We start from the raw sequence: 22,147 nt of genomic DNA on the forward strand, positions 1-22,147 counted from the left end.
ATAATTTATTACAAAATTTACATTTATGCTAAATAACAACAATTTTATTGTTTATTTTCTTCTATTTCCTTTAACGTGTGTGTGAACAAAAAAAAAATTCTCTACAAATTTGGCATATTCCTTATTATTTTTGCTCTCGTCTAAATGGAATTACAAAAATTATATAAAATACAGCTCCACAACCTCCTGCAATTATACCACAAGATTGTTCAGCGGAAAATAATTCAGTTACCGTGGCGTGGCAGGCGCCAAATCATTCACATGTTGAGGGTTACGTTTTAGAATTAGACGATGGCAGCGGTGGAGAGTTTAGGGTAAGTAAACATGAATTACTTTTGTTTAAATGTATAATAAATTATGTTTTAAATATGAAATATATATTCTATACCTTAATTTAAATACAGTGCATTTGTTAGTATTTTCAAGGAATATTAAATTTTCAGATGCTGAATAATTTATTGGAAGAAATATTTTCACACGAAAGTGGGAGAATTTCTAGGAATTATATTAATGTTGAATTAAATTTATAGAACAGATTTTCATTATTATTGTATATTAAAGAAGTAATTGCTTACTAATGATTAGTACAACCTCAAAATAATCGTTCCTTCAAAAATTGGTTATTTTCTCCGTAACGAATCGAGTCCCTCTAAACCAATTATTGGGAATTCAGCGGCAGCATTATCAGTCGAAAATTTTGTATCTATGACATTACTTTGTTTAATTGTTACATCCAACATTTAAAAATAATCATGCATTTCCTCAAATAGTGATTCATATATCCTGGACCATAATTCAGCCCAGTGTGATTTAACCTCTTACACCAAATATAAATTTAATTGAGATACAACTCATGTTCAAAATGGTGTTATTTCTAAAACTGCTGAGATCTTATTTATGAAAAAAAAAAATGGTTAGAAAACTACGTACCATCTCAACATAAGACACCCCATTATCCTTTCTGCACACAATCTCCACAACAGCAGCAAAAAATCAGATTCCACATTGCCAAAAACAGCGGACTCAAATATTGCGGGAACTAAGTAGATGCTAAACATACGATAACCCATCATCATTTCTAACTGAATCTTCACAATAGTCGCAACACCAGTCATAGCTGAGCCATATATTGCGAAACTATGATGATAAAGGTCAACGATTTGCTGAATAAGAAACCGTTCTGCATTCATGAGTGACACATCACGGCCACTGTGATCGAGCAGACAAAACTCTTCTTCTAAAATCCCCCACACAAAGTATAGCTCCACAGTACAGAGAAGAAGCACCGTGAAACAGTAACTAAAGCAGCTGCTTGGTCCACACTGACTTGAGGAAACTGTTGATTTAACGAAAGATCCAGAGATCATCTAACTAATATGATAAATATCTTGAATTTTACCTGCAACGATTTACGGAATAATATATCGATCTGAATTCATGAGTGACACTTCATGGTCACTGTGATCCAGGAGATGAAACCTATCAGGAATATCGATCTTCACAGCTACAAGGTGTTCAAGAGTCTTTCAAAATCCCGCACCAGCAGTATAGAACCCAAGTGCAGAGATAAAGTTCAACGAAACATTAAGTTTATACTGACTGAAATACCAGTTATGCATCTGCAATTGCCTGCAGAAACTTTGGGTTCCAAGGACAAGTGTGACACCATCTACAAAAATATTAATGGATCCTTGGAAGAACTACGAAGTACATATAATTCCTAAGTACGGAAATTCCACTTAGTTTTAGGACATTATAGTGTAAACAACAAAGTTTTTTTTGATTCGAAAATGCTAAATTTTGTACCAACGCTGAAGCACACCGAAGCCTATGGTAAATACGTTTCATCGGTTTCAACCTGTGATAGTTGGTTTGTGCAGTTCAGAAGTGGTAATTTTGACACGAAAGACAAAGATCGTCCAGGCCAGACATAAAGGTTTGAAGACCAAGATTTGGAGGTATTTCTTCATGAAAATTATTGTCAAACTCAACAAGAGCTTGCCAAATCATTGGGAGCTACTCAATTAGCAATTTGTTAAGGTTTGCAAGCAGCAGGATCCGCCAAAAGCAAGGAAATTGGGTACCATACGAACTGATGCTGAGAGAACTTGAAAGACAATTATGTACAGTTACGAACAAGAAAATAGCAGTACCACTAGGAAATTTTTTTGAAACAGCGTACAACGTCTTTAAAAATGTTAAACTTAAAATTTTGTTTATACCCATAATCGGTCAAGCCTGTAAATTTTTTGTGATGTAATCTTTTTGTAAAAACAATGGTAACTTCGGAAATAAAGGCTCTTATATATGACAATATGTATTTTTTAATTAACATTGAAATAGCAGTGCCGGATTATTAAATTCATTTTTTTATTTTTTTTCTTAAAGAAGTCAAATATTTTTTAAGATTAAAGTACAATTTAGTTAAATATGCTGAATTTATTGTATATTTAACATTAAAAATATATCTTTTTTATATAATTCCTGTTTTAGTGGGTCGCGCAATACATTGCACCATTGCTTAGGGAAAATTAATTTTAAAGTTATAAAAATAAGGAAAATCTTTTCCACATATTCAACTTTATATCAAACGCTATTGAATAGAAAGAAAAAAATAAAAAATGGGGACTGCAAACGGAAAACTGCACCTCAGGACGATCGAAATATCGTCAGAATCATCAAATGCAATCCATTTAATCTGTCAAGCTAATAAAAACCGAATGAAATTTAGAAGTTATTGATATGACAGTAAGGAGATGATTTCTAGATGCAAACTTCACAGAACGAAGTCCAAGGAAAAAGCCACTATTAAAAAAAATACATAGTGGTACTCGTTTGGAGTACACTGAATGCCGACTGGTTTGCAAGCAAATATCTCAATATTTTGTGAACTGGCGGGTCTAAACTGGTTTTATTTGGAAGTTCAGGCTGTAGTCAATATATTCGACGTCCACTCTCTTCTGTATGTCGAACACAGTACACTGTGAAAAAAGTTAAAATATTTCAAAATTTCGTGGTACTGCTATTATCTTGTTCGCAACTGTATGTCTGAATTGCTGCTTGAATGCTATAAAAGTAAATCATTACTTGCGATGAAAAATGAATCCATTACGATAATCGGTAGCGTTGGAGATCGTATGTGAAGCCTGATATCCATGGCGCTAAGGTTATGCTCTGTATTAGGTGGAACCAAAAACTGCTGAAATCTGGCCAGACCATTATATGGAACCTGTAGCGAACGCAGCTGAATCGTTTGAAGTTAGAATTGTCCGAAAAACGACCGAATATGTAGCCACACATGAAACCGTAGTATTTCATCATGACAACACTAAGTCGCATGTTGCAATTCCTGTTAAAAACTGTTTAGAATAAAGTGGTTGGGAAGATTTACCTCTCCCGCTTTATAGTCCAGACCTTGCCCCGTCTGACTACTATTTGTCTCGATCTCGCTCTCTCTGGAATACGCTTCACTTTGGAATTGAGCATCCGAAATTGGCTTGATTCGTTCTTGGTCTCAAAAGATGAGCAGTTCTTTTGGGTCGGAATACTTATGTTGCCAGAAAGATGGGAAAAGGACATAGCTTGCAATACCTTGTTTAAATTTATATTGCACAAATGTTTCAAAATAAAAGCTTAAAATTTAAAAAAAATACGCATTTTTAAGTCCTTTAAGTCTAGAATAACTTCCTTGAAACTGTCGGTTCCACGATCGAGCGTGTCAACATCTATAATATTTAACCTAACGAACAATGAATCACATTGTTGAGCCAGGAAATCAGAAGGTTCTCTAGTGGACACAGGCACAGAAGATAGATGGATATTTCGAAGAAAAACAAGTTTAAGTCGCAGATGAACTGTTGGTAAGGTCTTACTTAATGTCAAGTTAAAGACTATTGGCTTAAATGGAATATCCTTGCTGATGTTGAACAACTTTTTGAAAAGTTTGGTAGCAGACACGTTGTGTTCCATAGTCAGGTCTCTCTCAGAACCTACGAAGATAGATGATATTGCTAACAATTTTCGTCACTATCGTGAGAGTCGCAAATGGCTCAAACGGAATATATATGATGATGAAGAAGAATTTTATGAAACCGTGACATCATCTGGAATATTAACCCTAACGATCAATGAATCACTTTGTTAAACCAGGAAATTAGAAGGTTTATCAGTGAGCATAGGAGGAACAAATTTATGGATCTCTTGAAGAACTTCAACTTGAAGTTCATGAGCAGACAAGTTGTGGTCAATAGTCAGGTCTTCTGCATAAAATTAGTTGACTCCAGAACCACCCGTTAAATTTTTATTTATACCCAATTTCACTTTGTTGAGACAGGAAATCAGACGGTTTATCAGTGAGCACAGTCGCAAAATATAGATGTATCTTTTGAAGAACTGCAGAACTGGAATTGTTCACACAAAGATGATGCAGAAGTCTTTCGCAATGTCAAGTTAAAGACTATTGGCTCAAATATTCATGCGAATATTGAAGAACTTCTGGAAAAGTTTAGTAGCAAACACTTTGTGTTCCATAGTCAGGTCTCTCTCAGAACCTAAGAAGATAGATAATATGGATAATGATTTCCGTCACTATCGTGAGATTTTAGTCAATAGTTTATTGAAGTTTTCACAATCTATTAGTCGCAGATGACTCAAACGAAATATCCATGCTTATGTAGAACAACTTTATGACATAATCTGCAATATTTCCCCAACGAACCAGCAAATCAGAAGGTTTTTCAATGAGCATAGGAGGAAAAGATGGATGGATCTTTCGAATATCTACAAGTTGAAGTTTATGAGTAAACAAGTAGTGATCTATAGTCAGGTTTTTTGTATAATATTGGTTGACACCAGAGCCTTTCCGTTATACGTTTCTTTATACCCAATTCTTGATGGGAAGTGAAATAATGCAAGTGCTATCACTGCCAATAAGCCTGGGGAGAACAAGAACCAAGTTGATTCATATATTTAGAGAAACCTCTTGGTAATCATATAAGACGAACTCTTAATACTTTGAGCATAATCTAGAGAATTAAGGCCAGTAGCATTTGGTTTATCACTTAACCCTCCTTGGAAATCATTTGAGTGACCGACAGTCGTTCGACGGGTTAACAGACAATCACTCAAAACAGCGAGAATTAAGCACGGTATTCCTCGGAGTGGACAATTTTCACCACTCTGCATTAAGTTTTAACTCATTAAGCAACAATCCCAAAGTTACCCACTACATACAGGAGGCTTTCCGGTTGGTGATTAACGAAGAGTTTCCATTGTACACATCATTGCTGTGTAGTACCTAGTGGAGAAATTCGAAATGATGCCTATGACTGTCGATGGCTATCTACTGTATATCCTTTTCACGGGAAAATGAAGATATTACGAGGTCAGTATCTCAATAAAATGATCATAAGCCCTGGTCGCAGGTTGTGCCTTGAGTTTTGGACTTAATGATCATTCACCAGTCTTTACTGATAACGATCAAATACTGCTGCGGAATTTCAAAGAGTCTGAGTGAATCTTAGAGTTAAATTTCATTTGAAACTATTTAGTTGTTTAAATATTTCTTACTTTACTTACTTTTAAAATGCACTGTATTTTAACAAACTTAAAGCTTTCAGCGGTTCTTGCTATTATATTTTATAAACTATTCTATTTTTTTGTACTAACATTGCTTTTGTTTTTTTTTTGCCTTTCATTTCATGCCTCATTTATAGGAAGTTTATTGTGGCAAAGAAACAATATGCACCGTTGATGGTTTACATTTTAATTCAATGTACAATGCTCGTGTCAAGGCTTTCAATAGTGCTGGAGAAGGTGAATACTCTGAACTTATTGGATTACAAACGGCTGAAGGTAAGTTCATAAAGTTCAAAGCTCTCTAAAGGGGTTTTTGCATTTGTTTTTCAGCATTACTAAAACTAAAACCGGCAATAATTTCATTACAATTTAAATGCATTCAAAACAAAATAGTTGCAACAACTTAAATAAATTAGAAAAAAAACTACAAGTACTTAATGTTATTTTACTTACAAGTACAATTTGGCTTGTTTTTTTTAGCATTAAATATGGTTAACTATTTTTTCCGCTTTACAATTTTTTAGAGAATTTTATTTTTTTTTAAAAAAAACAGAAATATTTCTGTTAGTGTTTTCCAAAACTTAAAATATGTGGTAGTATTTTATTTTAGCATGTCAAAGTATTTTGTCCTTTTCTTTTTTTTTTGGGTAAAAGTTTTGTGTTAGTACTTATAAAGGGTTGTAATTTTGCTGTTTTTAATTCACTCATGCGTGAGTGTCAGTTGTGTAAATTGTCTTTTACACAAATTTTTAATCTCTTTCGGTTACTACTCCAATGTCTGCAGTTACAGTTTAGTTTTGTTCAGCAAGTATTAGAAACTTTACACCTCCTTCCTTCTTACCACTTTACTTTCAACTTTGATTGATGTTTTCCGTTTGCTGTTCCTTTAGCAACTTGCTTTGGCTGTTGCTCTGCCTGCTACTTTACTAAGATTTATTAGACGTGCTCTATAGCAAACACTAGTGTTGATTTCATTAAACGCGATTTCTCTTATTTAATTTTCATTTAAATTGTTTTTCTTCTTTAGGCCGTCGCCGCCACTACAACTACCGCCATTTTAGTGATTGGAGAAGAGCCAGTTAAGTCTAGTCATAAAATGCCTTAAGGGATTTTAAATAGAAAATTGATTAGTCCTTAATATTTAATTACTTAATGTAAAAGTGTGTAAATGACAAGGATATAAATTTTGATGTCTAGAGGTGAGAGTTGTGCAAGACAGCATTTTAATTATTGTAATGTTAATAGAGGCATTAAGGCGAAACGTGAAGCTGTATCTAATAGAGAATTTCTTAGGCTTAAACATAATTTTTTTTTTGTATTTTTTCAATAATGCTAAATTAACATATTTTTCATTAGCTGATTTATGTATTATTTACATGTTAATTAAAATTGTTAATATTTTTCATAGATTTCACCGTCCGACAAACAGAGAAAAAATTCGTTAGACACGAACCGGATGATATACGCCTGAAACTATAAATATAATGGAGAAAAACTGTGTTTTGAGTTTTTCATTTCGTGATCCTGTGTCCTTTTTTAACAATTGGTCTGTTTGAAAATAGTTAAGCTCTCATAAATTTCTTAATTACAAACATATTCAAATCAAATTCAGCACAATTAAGTTTTATGTAAGCTCACGACTAAATTTCGTGACGATCGGTCAACAATATTCCATAGCTCCCATATAAGCAACATTCTCGAAAATGCCATTAATATACATAAATCTCTGAAATATGTCAGTATCCAAACAAAATTCAACACAAATATGTTTCATATATTCGCAATTTATCACACCAAATTTTGTGACGATTGGTCCATAATTAGTCATAGCTATCACATAAGGTCCACTACCGAAAATGTGTGTATTCAAATAAGATTCAACACAAATAAGTTTCATATCAAAAGAAAACTCTTTATAATCATATACCCGTTGTAGGGTATCATAAGGTCGGGCTTGCCGATTACTATTTTACTTGTTTATTAAAAAGTCTTCATCGTAACTTTTCACAACGGATTTTGTTATATTTTTTTCGAATGAAAAATTAAAATAAAATATAAAAAATAAAATAATTCAAATTTTAAATATTTTTTAACACTTAAGTAGTTAAGATAGAAGTATGAAATTTTGGCATGTAGTATTTTATATTTGGATCTTTAACTCACTAGATTTTTAAAAAAAAATATTGAAAATCTAAAAGGATATTCAAGGATAAAAATTTGAAAGGACATTTTTGACATCTTTTGATCCTTAAAGGATAAAATAAAAATAATACGAAATATTCTACTACTCTTCTTGATCACTTTCGGTGTCAAGTGACATAGTAGGCTGATCAGAAGATTTTAAAACATTTTTTTAAAAATGTACTCCTCTGAAAATATGAAGTTCTTTTAAAAGGAAACAGGATCACGAAATGAAAAACTGAAAACGCAGTTTTTCTCCATTTAATTTATTGTTTCAGACGTATATCATCCGGTTCGTGTCTAATATTGAGTATCGTACGATGTTTTCTATTAAGTTTTATTTTAACATAAAAACATTAGCTGAAATCAGTGAAATATGTTAAAATTATTAAAACTGCTTCCGAAAATAGAAATTGCTAAATTTACATTGTGTGCATGTTTTGTATGAATATTAATCACTACGACCCAGTTTTGAAATAATCCAAAATTTGTATTGACTGAAGCTCAATTTTGTAACGGACAAGCAATTTAATCAATTAAAGGGTTTATTTTTGATTACTTCTTAACGAAATCATTCATTCATTTCACATAAAATAATTGTTTGTAAAGTAAAAAAATACCAAAGTATTTTCCCCCAAAAATATGCAAATTACTACTTTATAACAATTTAAATTCTTTCAAAATTATTAAAAAAAATATCTATTTTAAATAGTACCATTATAGGTACCAAAATATTTAAGAATTTTGAAAATTCTTAAACAAAAATACCTAAAAATGTTATCATTTTTAATAAACGTTTTCTTTTTCCATAAAATTCTTGCACCTTCCAACCATTCAAGATATTTATATTTCTGGCTTTAAGAATTAATTCCAAAAAAAAAATATAAATTAGTATATTATTCCCATAATGTTCCAAAATAAAAGTTCAAAAGAATTCCTTCCTCAAATACGACTTAAAAATGCGTGACTTTTTTAAGTTTTTAGTATCTATTTTGTAACATTTGTAAAATATAAATTTATTCAATGTATTGGCCATTGTTAGCTATGACCTTTTCCCATCTTTCTGGCAACACATGAATTCCGCGCCAAAATAAATGCTCATCTTTTGAACAGTTCGGATACTCTGTTCTAAGGTGAAGCGTATCCCAGAGAGAGTGTTCTGCATCGATCGAAAGATCGGTTGGACGGGGCAAGATCTGTACTATAAGGCGGGTGAGGAAAAACTTCGCAATCACTTCATTCTAAAAGGTTTTGCATAATGTGGCCGAGTGTTGTCATAATGGAATATCACGGTTTCATGTCTGGCCGTTTTACCTTATCGCCTTGGATATTTGGCTTTGTGGTCGATTCGGTTGGTTGACCGGGCTTCACATACGGTCTCTTACGCTTCGGGTTGGAGAGCAAGTAATCATTCGGTGCAAAAATTATATTCTTTTATAGCCTTCAAACATCATTTCGTACATGCAAAATCATCTTTTAGGTCTTCAATTCTGTTCTGAAGTGAAGCATATCCTATCGATCGAAACAAATAGTAGGGATGGGGCAAGGTGAGGAAAACTTCACAACCACTTCATGTTTGCAGGCATATTCTGGGTATTTTTCGGCGAATGCTCTTGTCAAGCACAGGTTCCCTGTGATTTTCTATTTAGATTTCAGCAGCTCATAATAGATAGGACCCTTTTGCTCCCACCGAATACAGAGAAAATTACGCGCCATGAATATTTCGCTTTGATGTCGTTTCGACTAATTTACATACGATCGCTTACGCTTCCGGTTATCGTAATGGATCTATTTTTCATCGCAAGTAAAGTTTCGGTGCAAAAATTATTTTCTTTTATAGCGTTCAAGCAGCATTTCAGATATACAAAATCGTCTTTTGGATGAATCCTGCTGCTTGCAAACTTTTTGAAATTAAGTAGCTCCCAATGATTTTCCAAGCTCTTGTTGAGTTTGACAACAATCTTCATGGAGTAATGCCTCCAATTCTTGGTCTTCAAACGTTTTTGCATGGCGATCTTTGTCTTCCGTGTCAAAATCACCACATCTAAACCACTCAAACCATCACTCGCACTTTTTCTAAAAAAAGTAAAGCCAAACATCCCGCATATGATGCTTTGTTGCACAAAATTTGAAGCAAAAAAAAACTATAATTTTCCAAAACTATGTGAGAATAAATGACAGATATGTAGCCTTGAAAATGACATATAAGTTATTAAAAACAAAAACAGGTTCAAAAGATACGCCATCTATTGTAAATCCCGCATTTGTATATCATACACCAAATACTTTTCTCCTACCAGGGAAAATCCATCGCAAAACAGGGGTTAGTTTCAGCGATGACCTTTTATATTGCAGCCAATTATCTTTTCCTCTTTTCATTTCTTTATGCTTTGGGTATTCTCTGAATTCGATAATTTTTGGTTCAAATCACCGTCGAATCTGGTCAACAGCTTTATGTTTTTTTAATGCCGTCGATCTTATTAGTTTTTTCAAGGCAATTGATGTAAATGATAAATCATGCATGCCATGAGAGTACATTGTTGATCTACTGACTCGGATTGATCATTGATCATTGGTTTACATTCACCCTGATTTCACTGCTTTGATTAGTCCTTTGGTTTCTGGAGTATTGATTTCTAATAACAACGTATGAGGTTCCAAACTACCTCCAAGGATCAAATGGATAGATTTATATGATAGTCTGGGATGTATTTGGTTAATTTTGATGGCTGTTTTAAATTTTTAACTAGATCGAAACACACGTCTTAAAGTGGTTGAAACTTACATAATAATTTATAAATACTTCTTGTTTTAATTGGATCACTATTAAAGGCACTTGCTTTATATTGAAAATATTTATCTCTTCCTTATAATCTCTAGTTGGCAAAATGATTTTATTTGCTTTTACTTAACATTCTTTTAGCATATTGCAGAATGAGAGCCGCTTTACCGGACAGCTAATAATAAACAGTCAATAACTAAGAAATTTAAAATGAACACACTAAGCCACAATAGGTAAAGGAAATAACAAATATAAGCAAAAAAAATATGTAGGGAATGATAAGACATGTAATTCCTACATACAGACTGAATAAAAAGCTAACTAACATTATTGAATAAAATTTTCATAACTTGGGAATCGAACCTGCAACCCTCAGATTGATAGTCAAGCACATTAGTCTATCGGGGCACCCAAATCGAATTTTGTTGGAATGAAATGAAAATTATCGATAAATAAGATCTGTTCATCAAAAGTTATTTCTTTTTTTCTTTAAAATTGTTCCCGTTATTGCCACTAGTTAGTATTTAAATTACATTTTAGCTGGGCTGCAGTCTCCTCTAATTTCCCTTAATAAAAAACATTTTACAAAACCTAAAGCATACTTTGCGGTGCAGACAATAACATCATAACAACAACCCACATACAAACACAATTACATAAGAACACAGAAAAAAACACTACAACTACTAAAATAAAAAACAAAAAGAAAATAACGGAGCAAAACTATAAAAAAAATTAAAACTGGAGGAGAATATTACAAAGCATAACAAGGAAATGCAATCAAATTGAATTTCCTCCATATTGGCTAAACAAAGCTTATTTGTCTGTCCTTCCTGTGTCTGTTTAAATGTAAATGCTTGTATTATTTTCAGTTTTTTTTTGTATCTACTTCTACAGACTACATAACAAGTTGTGGTTTACAGAGTTTATTTTTCTTGTAAAGATTTTATTTAAGGATATTTAGTTATTTCCTAGTATTCATATTACATTTTTTTTATTATTGTTTTTCTTACAGTTGCCTGGTTTACATTTGATCCCGTTTTAAGCGGTGGTCCTGGTTCTGGTCTTGTCTTTAGCAATAACAATTCCACCGTTTCGGTGGAAGGCTGGGAACATCGTGTCGCATTGGGCTCTGTGGGTTTTTCACGTGGCATTCACTATTGGGAATTTACCATTGACAATTATACAGCAGATACAGATCCTGCCTTTGGTGTGGCACGCATTGATGTTAATCGCAATAAAATGTTGGGTAAGTAGTTACAACTTGTATTCATAGTTTTATTTTAAAGCATATAAGAATAAAGCAAACTTGTAAAAGAATCTCTTTGGTTGAATGTTAAAGAAATTGCTGGAATTCTTGTGAAAGTTTAAAGGATTTGTTTTTCTGTCTTTATTTTACTATGATAACATTCTATCTGTATTTATTATATAAAAAACCTGTGGTCTGTCTCTTTATGTACATAAGGAAATTTAAATAAAATTATTTTTTTTTTGCGATTTATTGATTCTTAGAGTTCTTTTGTTGCAGAATGGTCAACAGCTATTGTAATTTCTTTAGAAAGATTTATAATAAATTGGTTGTCAAGGATCATAAATAATATATCACAAAAAATATAAGTAATATTTTAAATAATAACAATGCTGCAATTCATATTTTAGACCAAAACGGTTGGATGTAATTCATCCGGAACTCTCAAAGTTATCCAAATTTTTGTGCATCATTTTATACGTAGAAACGCTATTTTTAAAGTCTCCCTATGTGTTTTTTTACACTTAAAGGCCATGAGATCTAAATTATATTTTCATGCTGTACAAGCTGCAATGATCAGGTTCTATCTCTATTAATCCGAATACCAGTCTGGTGACGATGCTAGACATACCTTCCCTAGATATCTACATCCAATTCATATATGCAATGTTAGCTTTAAGGCTCAAGAGGACAGACAGACTGAATCATGCTCGTTTTTGTTATGGGTCATGCTAACAGATTATACACACTAGGGTGGGTCAATAAATCCGCGACATTTTGAACTTTCCGGCTCTTAACTAAAAGGGCAACACTGCTCCTGTCAACAGGCATCTCTCAGTAGACTCCTGTCAAAATTTGAACAAGCTGCTTCATTTAGTTTGTTTTTCTCAGTCAGTGATAGCAGACTACCTAGTGAATTGAGGAGGAATTTTATAAAAGTGAATTTCATTTGGTCATTCAGCATAATATTTTGCAGAAAAAAACCTCCACTCAAATAAAGGCTAAGCCTGATGAATACTATGGAAACTCTGCACCATCAATATCTATGGTTGTTTACTGAATTTCGTCGTGACCGTACAAGCACAGAAGATGCCGCTCATTGGTTTCAATTTTGAATGATAACTTGGGTATCAGAAACACATGTGCAGTTTGCATGAAAAAATCAATGAATTAGGCTGCGAAATGCTCCCTCTTCCCTATTCTCCGGATTTAGTCCTGAGTGACTTGTTTTCAAACCTGAAGAAATGTCTCGGTGGAAAGAGATTTGGAGAAATGTTTGACAAAGTAGACTATATCGTATTACATACACTGAATTTGAATAAAATTCTTGGAATCAGAGCAACAAACAGATATGACTTGATTTCAAACTATTCATACAAAGAGTCTACATTGATGTTTCAAATTGGAAATAGGCACTGGTTTCATCTCAGAATCGTTCAGGTAGCCCAATACAACTGCTTAAAGATTTTAGAATTTTTATTTGGAGACGCCGACCATTGATATCTACGTTGACTATCTCGCGGCTATTACATTATCGCGGCAAATATTTCCAACGACTTCAGTTTGAAATGCCTTCTTGACTCCTTTCTTTCCAGCTTAGATATTTCCATGTAGAATGAATGAAAATGGTTCACAAGACAAGTATGAGGCCATTCAGAGAAGATAAATGGATGACAAAAGCGCACCAAAAGGATTAGGTTCGCTTATAAAGACAGTTAGTATTACCAGCTCTTTTGGGTCCATGAATTGGTCCCTTTGTGATACCGTAAAACATGTTCAGGTCCTCAAAAGGTTCTTCACATGTCGGAAAGGGGTTCGACGACGAACCAACTTCACGCACGTATAAAAGAATCTAGCTTCCTAACATCCACACTCGATAGATCCGCTAGGCCATACATGAAAGGACTACCCATTATCATAGTCTGTTGATAGAGCAGGGCAAAGACAGAGGAGATGTTCAACCATTTCCTCCTCGTCTTCAGCTGAGAGAGATGATATGACAACTTCTACTGAAGTCATTCTAAGGAGTGTTCGGTCTCCTGGATGCGCACCAATTAAGCAGTGCCCTGTAAGTACGGCTATCAAAATTCGTAGCCGAGCCCGAACAGGTCATGTTAGCCTCGATATCGAGCAACTTGTCAAACTAGACCATCTGAACTCAGCTAGCTCAAATAATTTACGCTGTATGAGTGATTTACACCAGGAGAGCGGTAAACCGACCAATATATCAATCTCGTCTACTTGCAGACGTGAGCCTTTTTTGGCCAGTTCATCCGCAATAGCATTGCGAAGTACACCAGAGTGACCCGGCATCCAGAATAATTCCAGATTATAATATCTCGCCATTTCGGTAAGAAATACCCGCCATTCATGCCGAATAGACAACAGATAGAGATTTAATAGCAGGCTTGCTGTCAGTACAAATTCGGATATTCAGCTCAAATAACCATCCAGTGTACCGCCCTTTTAAAGGCTGAAATCTCAGCGTGAATTACACTACATTGATCATGCAGCCCCTTCTGAAAACGGGGAATATAGAAGCCCTCACCCACCCCAATCGCAGACTTGGAGCCATCTGTATAGATGACAAAGAAGTCCCTAGAAGAAGGTGACCCGTAAGAAGAAGGAAGTGCAGTAGTCAATGTTTGCAGGAATATTAGATATACATCTCAGAACAGACGCATGGCCGGTACAAGCAGACCTCCATGTTCACACAGTGCTTAGAATAATTGAATTTATGTGAGTACTGCAGATGGCCGCCTCGGAGTTGCGATTTGACTTTAAATTGCCACCAAACAAAAGAAGTGAAAGTCTTTTGTTTGGTGGCAATTTAAAATCGATGATTTGCGAATAATCCAGAAAGGATGGAAAACATTAAAGCGAGTATCCGAACGATTCGTTAGGTAGAAACTATCAGCAAACTGTGAAAACACATAATAGAGTTAGAATGTATTATAATACGGGACTTATTAGCAAAACCCGCGAAAGTCAAAGTATAAAAATGGGCATGCCGAGTCTTTAATTTTGAAGAATGGGGACGATTAAATTTGGAAGGGCCTATGTAAACCCATATTTTAGGCGTTTTCTATTTTAACTCTTTCAGTCACGCTTTTTATACCCTACACCACCATAGTGGGGAGGGTATACTGCGTTTGTGCAGATGTTTGTAACGCCCAAAAATATTGGTCTAACACCCACCTTAAAGTATACCGATCGACTTAGAATCACTTTCTGAGTCGATTAAACGATGTCCGTCCGTCTGGCTGGCTGTCCATGTAAACCTTGTGCGCAGAGTACAGGTCGCAATTTTGAAGATATTTCGATGAAATGTGGTACATATTATTTTTTCGGCTCAAGGACCAAGCCTATTGAAACTGGCTGAAATCGGTCCATTATTTCACCTAGCCCCCATACAAATATCCTCCCGAAATTGTACTTTATCGGTCATAAATGTTTAATTTATATATAAATCTCCACAAATTCCGCTCCAAATAAATTTTATATATACAAAATTCATGTCACCCAATTTTGTTACGATCGGTTCATAATTAGTCATAGCTCCCATATAGACCCGCTTCCGAAAATCACTTTAACGTGCTTAAATCACTTAAAAATGTTGGTATAACCTTCATATAGACATAAATCACACGACCTAATTTTATGGTGATCGGTCCATAATTGGTCATAGCTCCCATATAAGGCCCACTTCCGAAAATCACTCTCGAATATAAATTATTGATATTTTAAAAGAAAAATATTATTACTCATTTACTTTGTGTAGGGTATTATATGGTCGGGCTTGACCGACCATACTTTCTAACTTGTTTGTGTATAAGTTAATATCAAAACAATTGTATTTTAACTTTAATCAATGTTAATTTATTATAAAAAGTAAGAAAAAATAAATCAAAACATAAAAAAACCACCACATTCCAAGGTTTTTAGTGGAGTGGTTAGTTAACTAACCACCATGGAGGTTGGCAATTTAAATACAATTTTGACTAAATTTTCTGACCACACAAACGAAATAGCAAAGTAACACTGAATAAACGATGACTTTAAAAAATAAAATTGTTTTGCAAAATACCATTAGATGCCAACAAACTATGTTTAAAAGAATATAGAAAAGGTGGTTAGTAAAGTGACCACTCAATCGCAAAGAGTTAAAGCTATCTTTGTTGAGATACCTTTCCAAAAATAACTTCTAGACTAATTTAAATTCTAACACCACTCAAAATATATTGTTTTATTGGGCAACATTCCTCTTAAAAATTATTATTACAAAAACTTAACTTTTATATAGCAACAACTAAAACACAAAAAGATACATAATAAAACTGTTTAAAACGTAACAAAATAACAACAAAGTATCATTAACTTTATACCTAAACTTAGTGTGTTGTGTCTTAGACTTAGTATCGCATAATAAACTTTATATTGTCAGTACGAGCGAGTGTTAGTGGCAGCAGCAAAAGAATGAAGTATTAGCAGATAACTGAACATTATCTGGCAAAACTTTTTAAACTTAAACATGATGGTTTTAAAAATGAAAAAAATAAACAGAATTGTGATACTACTTTTGCTACTTACTTGTAAAACTCGCATACGTTAGACTCCAAACAGCGACAACACATGCAATATGAACATGTTATTAACCTAAAAGATACATAATCCAATATATGTGCAGTAGGATGGCTCCCAAAAAAAATTTAATTCATTTTAAGATACCGTTTCTCAATATTGTTGTCCTGACGTCAATAATTGATGAGCTTGATCTAAGAATAAAAATGTCCTTTTTTAAGGACATCAACAACTTATTTTTCCTCCATACAACGGCGAGACCCTAATGTACATACATAAGTTACATTTATTCTGGTTGTTTGAAATAAACGACAGGAAAAGCGAAAAGTTTTGTTCGTAGGAAATATTTTTTATGAGATTGTGTAGAACAATAACGCGAAACACGTAACAGCACCAAAAATAAAAACACAGAAAAAAGTGACTTGGTAGTGAAATAAGCCAAAACAACAAGTCATCACGTCCACAATGTCTTAGAAAATGGCTGGATAAGAGTGGTAGGGGAGATTGTCTAACAAAGCATACTAAAAAGTTCAGTTTTATTTTTAAATAAAAAAAAGGAGAAGTAACATAGATTCGCAAAAATATTGCACAGTGGAGCCAATAAGCTGATAGCTAAATGATAGTAGAACAAGTACTAAAACTATTTGGTTTAAAATTACCACGTGCTACAAAATCACCTACCACCATCCCTAATAAATTTAAATCACCTAAACATTTCATTTAACAATCATATGAGAGCTTCCGCCAGCCACTGTTGCCTAACTTTTAGCATTTAGTAGCGCAAACGAAAAACTTTTCAACATTTTAGTGTCAGTGTCAGTTACGTGGGCGGGGTAAAAAGGTGCTGCAGACACAATACACACCACTAACTCTTAAATACCAGCATAACAAACAGCGTAAACAAAGTTTTGTATTTTAACTGCAGTGTCTTATGAAATTTTAATTTGAAAACTTGTGATGAGCTGCTTTAACACGTGTCAAATGCTGCAGAAATTTGTGTAAGAAAAGTTTTGAGAAAGAAATGTATACAAAATTAGTTTTGCAAAAATTTTGATTTAAAATTTTTAATATTAATGAAATGTTTGTTATAAATAAATGTTTTAAAAATGTCATTAATTACACACATTTCTTACATGCCAAACAAAAAATTATGCAAGTCATTTAATTATAAAGCTTTAATTCCCTGTTGAAAATTGGAGGAGCTTTTACACTTTATTTTTACAAATTTTTGGTATTTCTTTTTAAACATTTTAAACCTTTAATTTTAATAGTTTTGATGTTTTCAACAAAATCTTCCTTTGAAATTTTTTCTATAAAAATTTGTTAAATTCATCATATGAATGGTTGCCACAAACATATATTTGTTTACTGTAACCATATATATGGTTGATACAAGCATGTGAATCATAAATTAACCATATTATGGTTACCACAATCATGTAAATGGTTACTGTGACTATAATATTGTTAAAAATCATGTAACACTATTTAAATGGTTACAGTAACCATGCCCAATTATATTTTTTCTCTGCGTGCATTTCTTTATAAATAGTTTTTAACAGGTATTGCAACATGTGGCCTAGCATTAAGCTTTCATGTCTTGCCGCATATTCGGGACGTTTTTCGGCAAATGTTCGCTTCAAACGAATCAGTTAAGTGCGATACAGGTTCCCTGTGATGGTGTAGCCAGCCGCTCATAATAAAAAGGACCCTTTTGGTCCCACCAATTATAAAACATTACCTTAGTGTCATGGATACTTGGCTTTTATGTCGATTTTTTTTTATGTCAGCTGATACGATTGGATTATTGTAATGGATTCATTTTTCATCGTAAAGATTCGGTGCAAAAATTAGTTTCTTTTAAGCAGCATTTCAGACACACAAAATCATTATTAAAGGGGTCTCAGCTTCCATTCGAATGGTACCCAATTTTCCTGCTTTTGGATGCAACACGCTGCTCTCAAACATTTTGAAATTGTTGCTTGAGTAGATCCCAATAATTTTTCAAGCTCCTGTTGAGTTTTACAACAATCTTCATGTAGTAATGCCTCGAATTCTAGGTCTTCAAACTTTTTTGGATGGCTGATTTTTGTCTTCTGTGTCAAAATCCCCACTTCTAAACCGCACACATTGAAAACGATGGAACGTATTCACTATAATCTTTGCTGAGCAATCGGTGTGCTTCAGTGCCAGTTTTTTTCAATTAAAGAAGTAAAGCAAAACTTCCAGCATATGACGATTGGTACAAAATTCGAAATTTTCGAATCAAAAGAAAACTTTGTTGTTTACACTTTAATGTTTAAATGACATATATTGAAAACAAAAACCGAGTTCAAGATACACCATCTACTGTAAATCACGAATTTTTAGTCACACACCCAATAAAAGCTTTTTGAAAATGTTTTCTGTCCCTTCCTATACTTTAAAAATGTAAAAACATTTAAAAATGTTTTCTTTTTTACAAATTATTTTTCATAAAAAATTTTGAAAGTTTTTTATTCTGAAAATATTTTATACAAAAAAAAAATATTCATAAGTAAAAACTTATCGCAAAATCTTTATAAATTTACAAATGTTTTCATTTTCTACAAAATATTTTTCTGAAAAAAATTTGCCAAAAAATATGTTTAAAGCTTTTTTGTAGAAAATACCTTTTTATAAAAAATTGTCTTAAGTAAAAACTTATCTCAAAATCTTTCTAAAAAAAGCTTTTTTTTTTCTAATATTTATTCTTACTCTAAAAGATTTATTTAAAAAAATATTTTCTTCCAAAAAGCATTTGAAAAACAATTTCTCATAAAGCTTTTTTAAAACAAAAGCTTAAATTTCTTTCATATTGTTTTCATTAATAACATAGCATAAAGTTAATTCTCTGAAATCATATTTCTGTAAAGCTTTATTTTTTTTAATATTGACTCTAACTCTAAAAGCTTTTGTTTTTTTAAATATTTTCTTCCTGTAACAAAAAAAATCATAAATTCAAAATTTCACATTGTTTTCTGTAATAACATCTAGCAAAGCTGTATTCTCTTAAAACATATTTCAAAAATTTCTATATTTAACTTTAAAAGCTTTAATTTTTAAAGAAAGCTTTTTGAAAACAATTTCTTATAAATATTTTTTTCGAAAAAAGCTTAATTTACATTTTTGAAAGCTTCCTGAAAAGCTTTTATTTAAATCTAAAAAGGCGAGAATCTAAACAGTTTTGAGCTGGTTTTTAAAATTCGAAACATTAAAACATAAAGAAAAGAATGTTAACCTTTTATTTGGCTCACATTTTCCTAAAACCTAATTAAACTTTCTGACTTTGTACTAATGACGAACTTAACAATTATTTGCATAAGTATATTTGATTTTCCCCTGATTTAACTAATACTCTCTTGAGCTTTCATTGCAAAGCTGCAACATACATGAGTGGATTTTTTCAAATAACTAAACTCTGAGCACTTTAGATTGTCTGGCAATGTGTAAGTAAGTTAGTTTGTTTCCCAACAAAATAATAGTTCCTTTTCCGTTGTTGTTCAATTGGCAATTTTATCTTACAGCCACACTCACTCTCACACAAAAGCGCAACAGCTCTGTGTCAATTCTTTTAAATACAAACAGCGAAAGTTTATCTTGTGTTTTTTTTTTCTAGCTAAAATTGTATCGAAATTGCCAATATTTCTTACTTAGCTGCTGTTTTATTGTTTTTCTTTGCTTTTCAATTTTCATTTGTTAACAATACTCTCTGATCAGTTGCCAAACTTTAGATTTTTTTTTTATATTTTTTGTGCTGCTGCTATTGTTTGTATTAAATAGAAGTTTATTTTTTTTTTAGTTTGGAAAGTGTTTGTGCTTGTTGTCACGCCTTTTCGGTTTTTGTAGTCGAAAGCTGAGTGTTTCTACTTTTAGTTTTTGTCGTTTTATCTGTGTTTGGGGGGTGTAAAGGCGTTTATTGTCACAAACTTAAGTTTGCCATAGAGATAAAACTTTTTGTTGATGCTGTGTTTTCCTTACGGTCAGGTTTCACACAAAACAGAGATGGTCTAATAGAGGGGTTTTTGAAAGCAAGGTGTTCAAGCTAAAAATGGAGTGAAAAAAAGTGCCATGAAACAATATTGTTTTTAGCACAAATTAGGCATACAGAGAAAGTCATATCAGAAGGATTTGCCTACTTAGCAATCATCCTAAATTTTTTTAAATTATCCTAGGGGAAAATATTTTCCTGAATTTCATAGAGTTTTGTTCCTCGTATAGATGGCTTCTAGGGCCCCAGTCCCAGTGCCATTGGTTGTTCTTTCCAGTTTAAAATTTGTTTTCCTATAAGTGGCATTATTACGTTCTTCATTCTTTAATTTTCTGTTTTCACTCAATGTGTTTAAAGAAAAACAAAAAGTAGGTGCCATCACGTTTTCAAACCATTTTTAAAAGATTTTGTACTTCCTCTATTGATACTTAAACAAAACGAGAGAAAAGTTTATATTTTTTTTGTCTTTTACTTTCTTTTGTTCTTGTTTTATTGTTATTTTTATTGAAAATCCATTAACAAATATAAAGCAGTCAGTTTTTTTTCTATACTGAGTTGCAAGGAAGTTGCTAAAGAAAATTAAAAACTTTTTTTCTTACTTTTCAAATTAAAAGCTTTTAACCATAAAGCTTTTCTTTGTTACCGTATTACTTTTTCCTGCTTACTTCAAGAGATTCATTTATATTTTATTAAAATAAAAAAATGTGAAACAAAAAAAAATTAATCCTTCTTTAAATTCTCCTTCCTTCTTTGGTTTTATTTTCTCTGCAGGTAAAGATGAAAAATCATTTGCCATGTACATTGATCGTCAGCGTTCTTGGTTCCAGCATAATTCTGTGCATGAGCGACGCGTTGAGGGTGGCATTAGCACCGGCAGCACCATTGGTGTTTTACTCAATTTAGAAAGACACACTTTAAGTTTCCTGGTTAATGGCATGCCACAAGGTTCTATAGCGTTTCGTGATTTATACGGTGTCTTCTATCCAGCTGTTAGTATTAATCGTGGTGTCACCCTAACCATGCACTCAGCCTTGGATGCGCCACAAATGGATTATTTTTAAGCAAACGGTAATGAATGGAATCTGAGATTTTCTATTAATAAAAGAAAACCATGTACATAGTAAAAAAACACACATTTTCTAAATTAATGTAATTTTCTGTTTTTTGTTAGGCTAGATTGTGTATGTAAATTGAAATTTGAAATTTTTATTTTTTCTTTGGCTAAGACAAAATATTTAAATGTTTATTAAATTAGTTGTAGTAGTTACATATCTAATATATCAAAATATATAAATATATTTTTTTGAAATTTTCAAAATTTGCCTAAAACTGCATAAGAATACAGAGAGTAAGGAAATCTAAATTAGGAAAGACCGAAATTTTAAAATTATTTTAAGCTGAAAAAGAAAACAAAAAACTTAATTACAAAATAGTAATCTAAAATCAAAGTTTAGCATAAATGTAGGTATTAGCTGAGTATAAGGAAATATAAGAATAAGACGTTATAAACGTTAAGAAATTATTAAGAAAATGTGGTAGAGATATAAACATTTTATAAAGTTTTTAATGAAAATTCTTTTTTTCTTTTGCAGAAAGTGTTTTTTCTAAATAATATCTGTCGAAATGTTTTATTTCCATAAAGCTTTTTTCCCTATTAAGAATTTTTTATTATTATTTATTTCAAAACAACTGTATTTAAATATTTTTTTCCAAAAAGCTTTATTTTTCAGATTTAGTTTCTAAATAAGCTGTGTAAAAATGCTTTATT

The 22,147-nt window shown here is 32.4% G+C and overlaps 1 protein-coding gene across 3 annotated transcripts in view; it reads left to right on the forward strand.

Moving 5' to 3' along the window:
- The window catches only part of Trim9 (E3 ubiquitin-protein ligase Trim9), a 299,522-nt gene extending 278,035 nt beyond the window's left edge, over positions 1-21,487 (forward strand). For 2 of the 3 annotated variants that reach the window (XM_065500933.1, XM_065500934.1), the window contains 4 exons: positions 175-314; positions 5,715-5,853; positions 11,556-11,789; positions 21,151-21,485. In XM_065500933.1, coding sequence (XP_065357005.1) covers positions 175-314; positions 5,715-5,853; positions 11,556-11,789; positions 21,151-21,440 — 803 coding nt within the window. In that variant the 3' untranslated portion in view covers positions 21,441-21,485. Of the gene's footprint in view, positions 1-174; positions 315-5,714; positions 5,854-11,555; positions 11,790-21,150 lie in introns of all 3 variants that reach the window. The other variant, XM_065500932.1, reaches the window with a different exon arrangement.
- Positions 21,488-22,147: the final 660 nt, after the last annotated feature.

The sequence above is a fragment of the Calliphora vicina genome, chromosome 2, assembly GCF_958450345.1.
Source record: "Calliphora vicina chromosome 2, idCalVici1.1, whole genome shotgun sequence".
NCBI lineage: Eukaryota > Metazoa > Arthropoda > Insecta > Diptera > Calliphoridae > Calliphora > Calliphora vicina.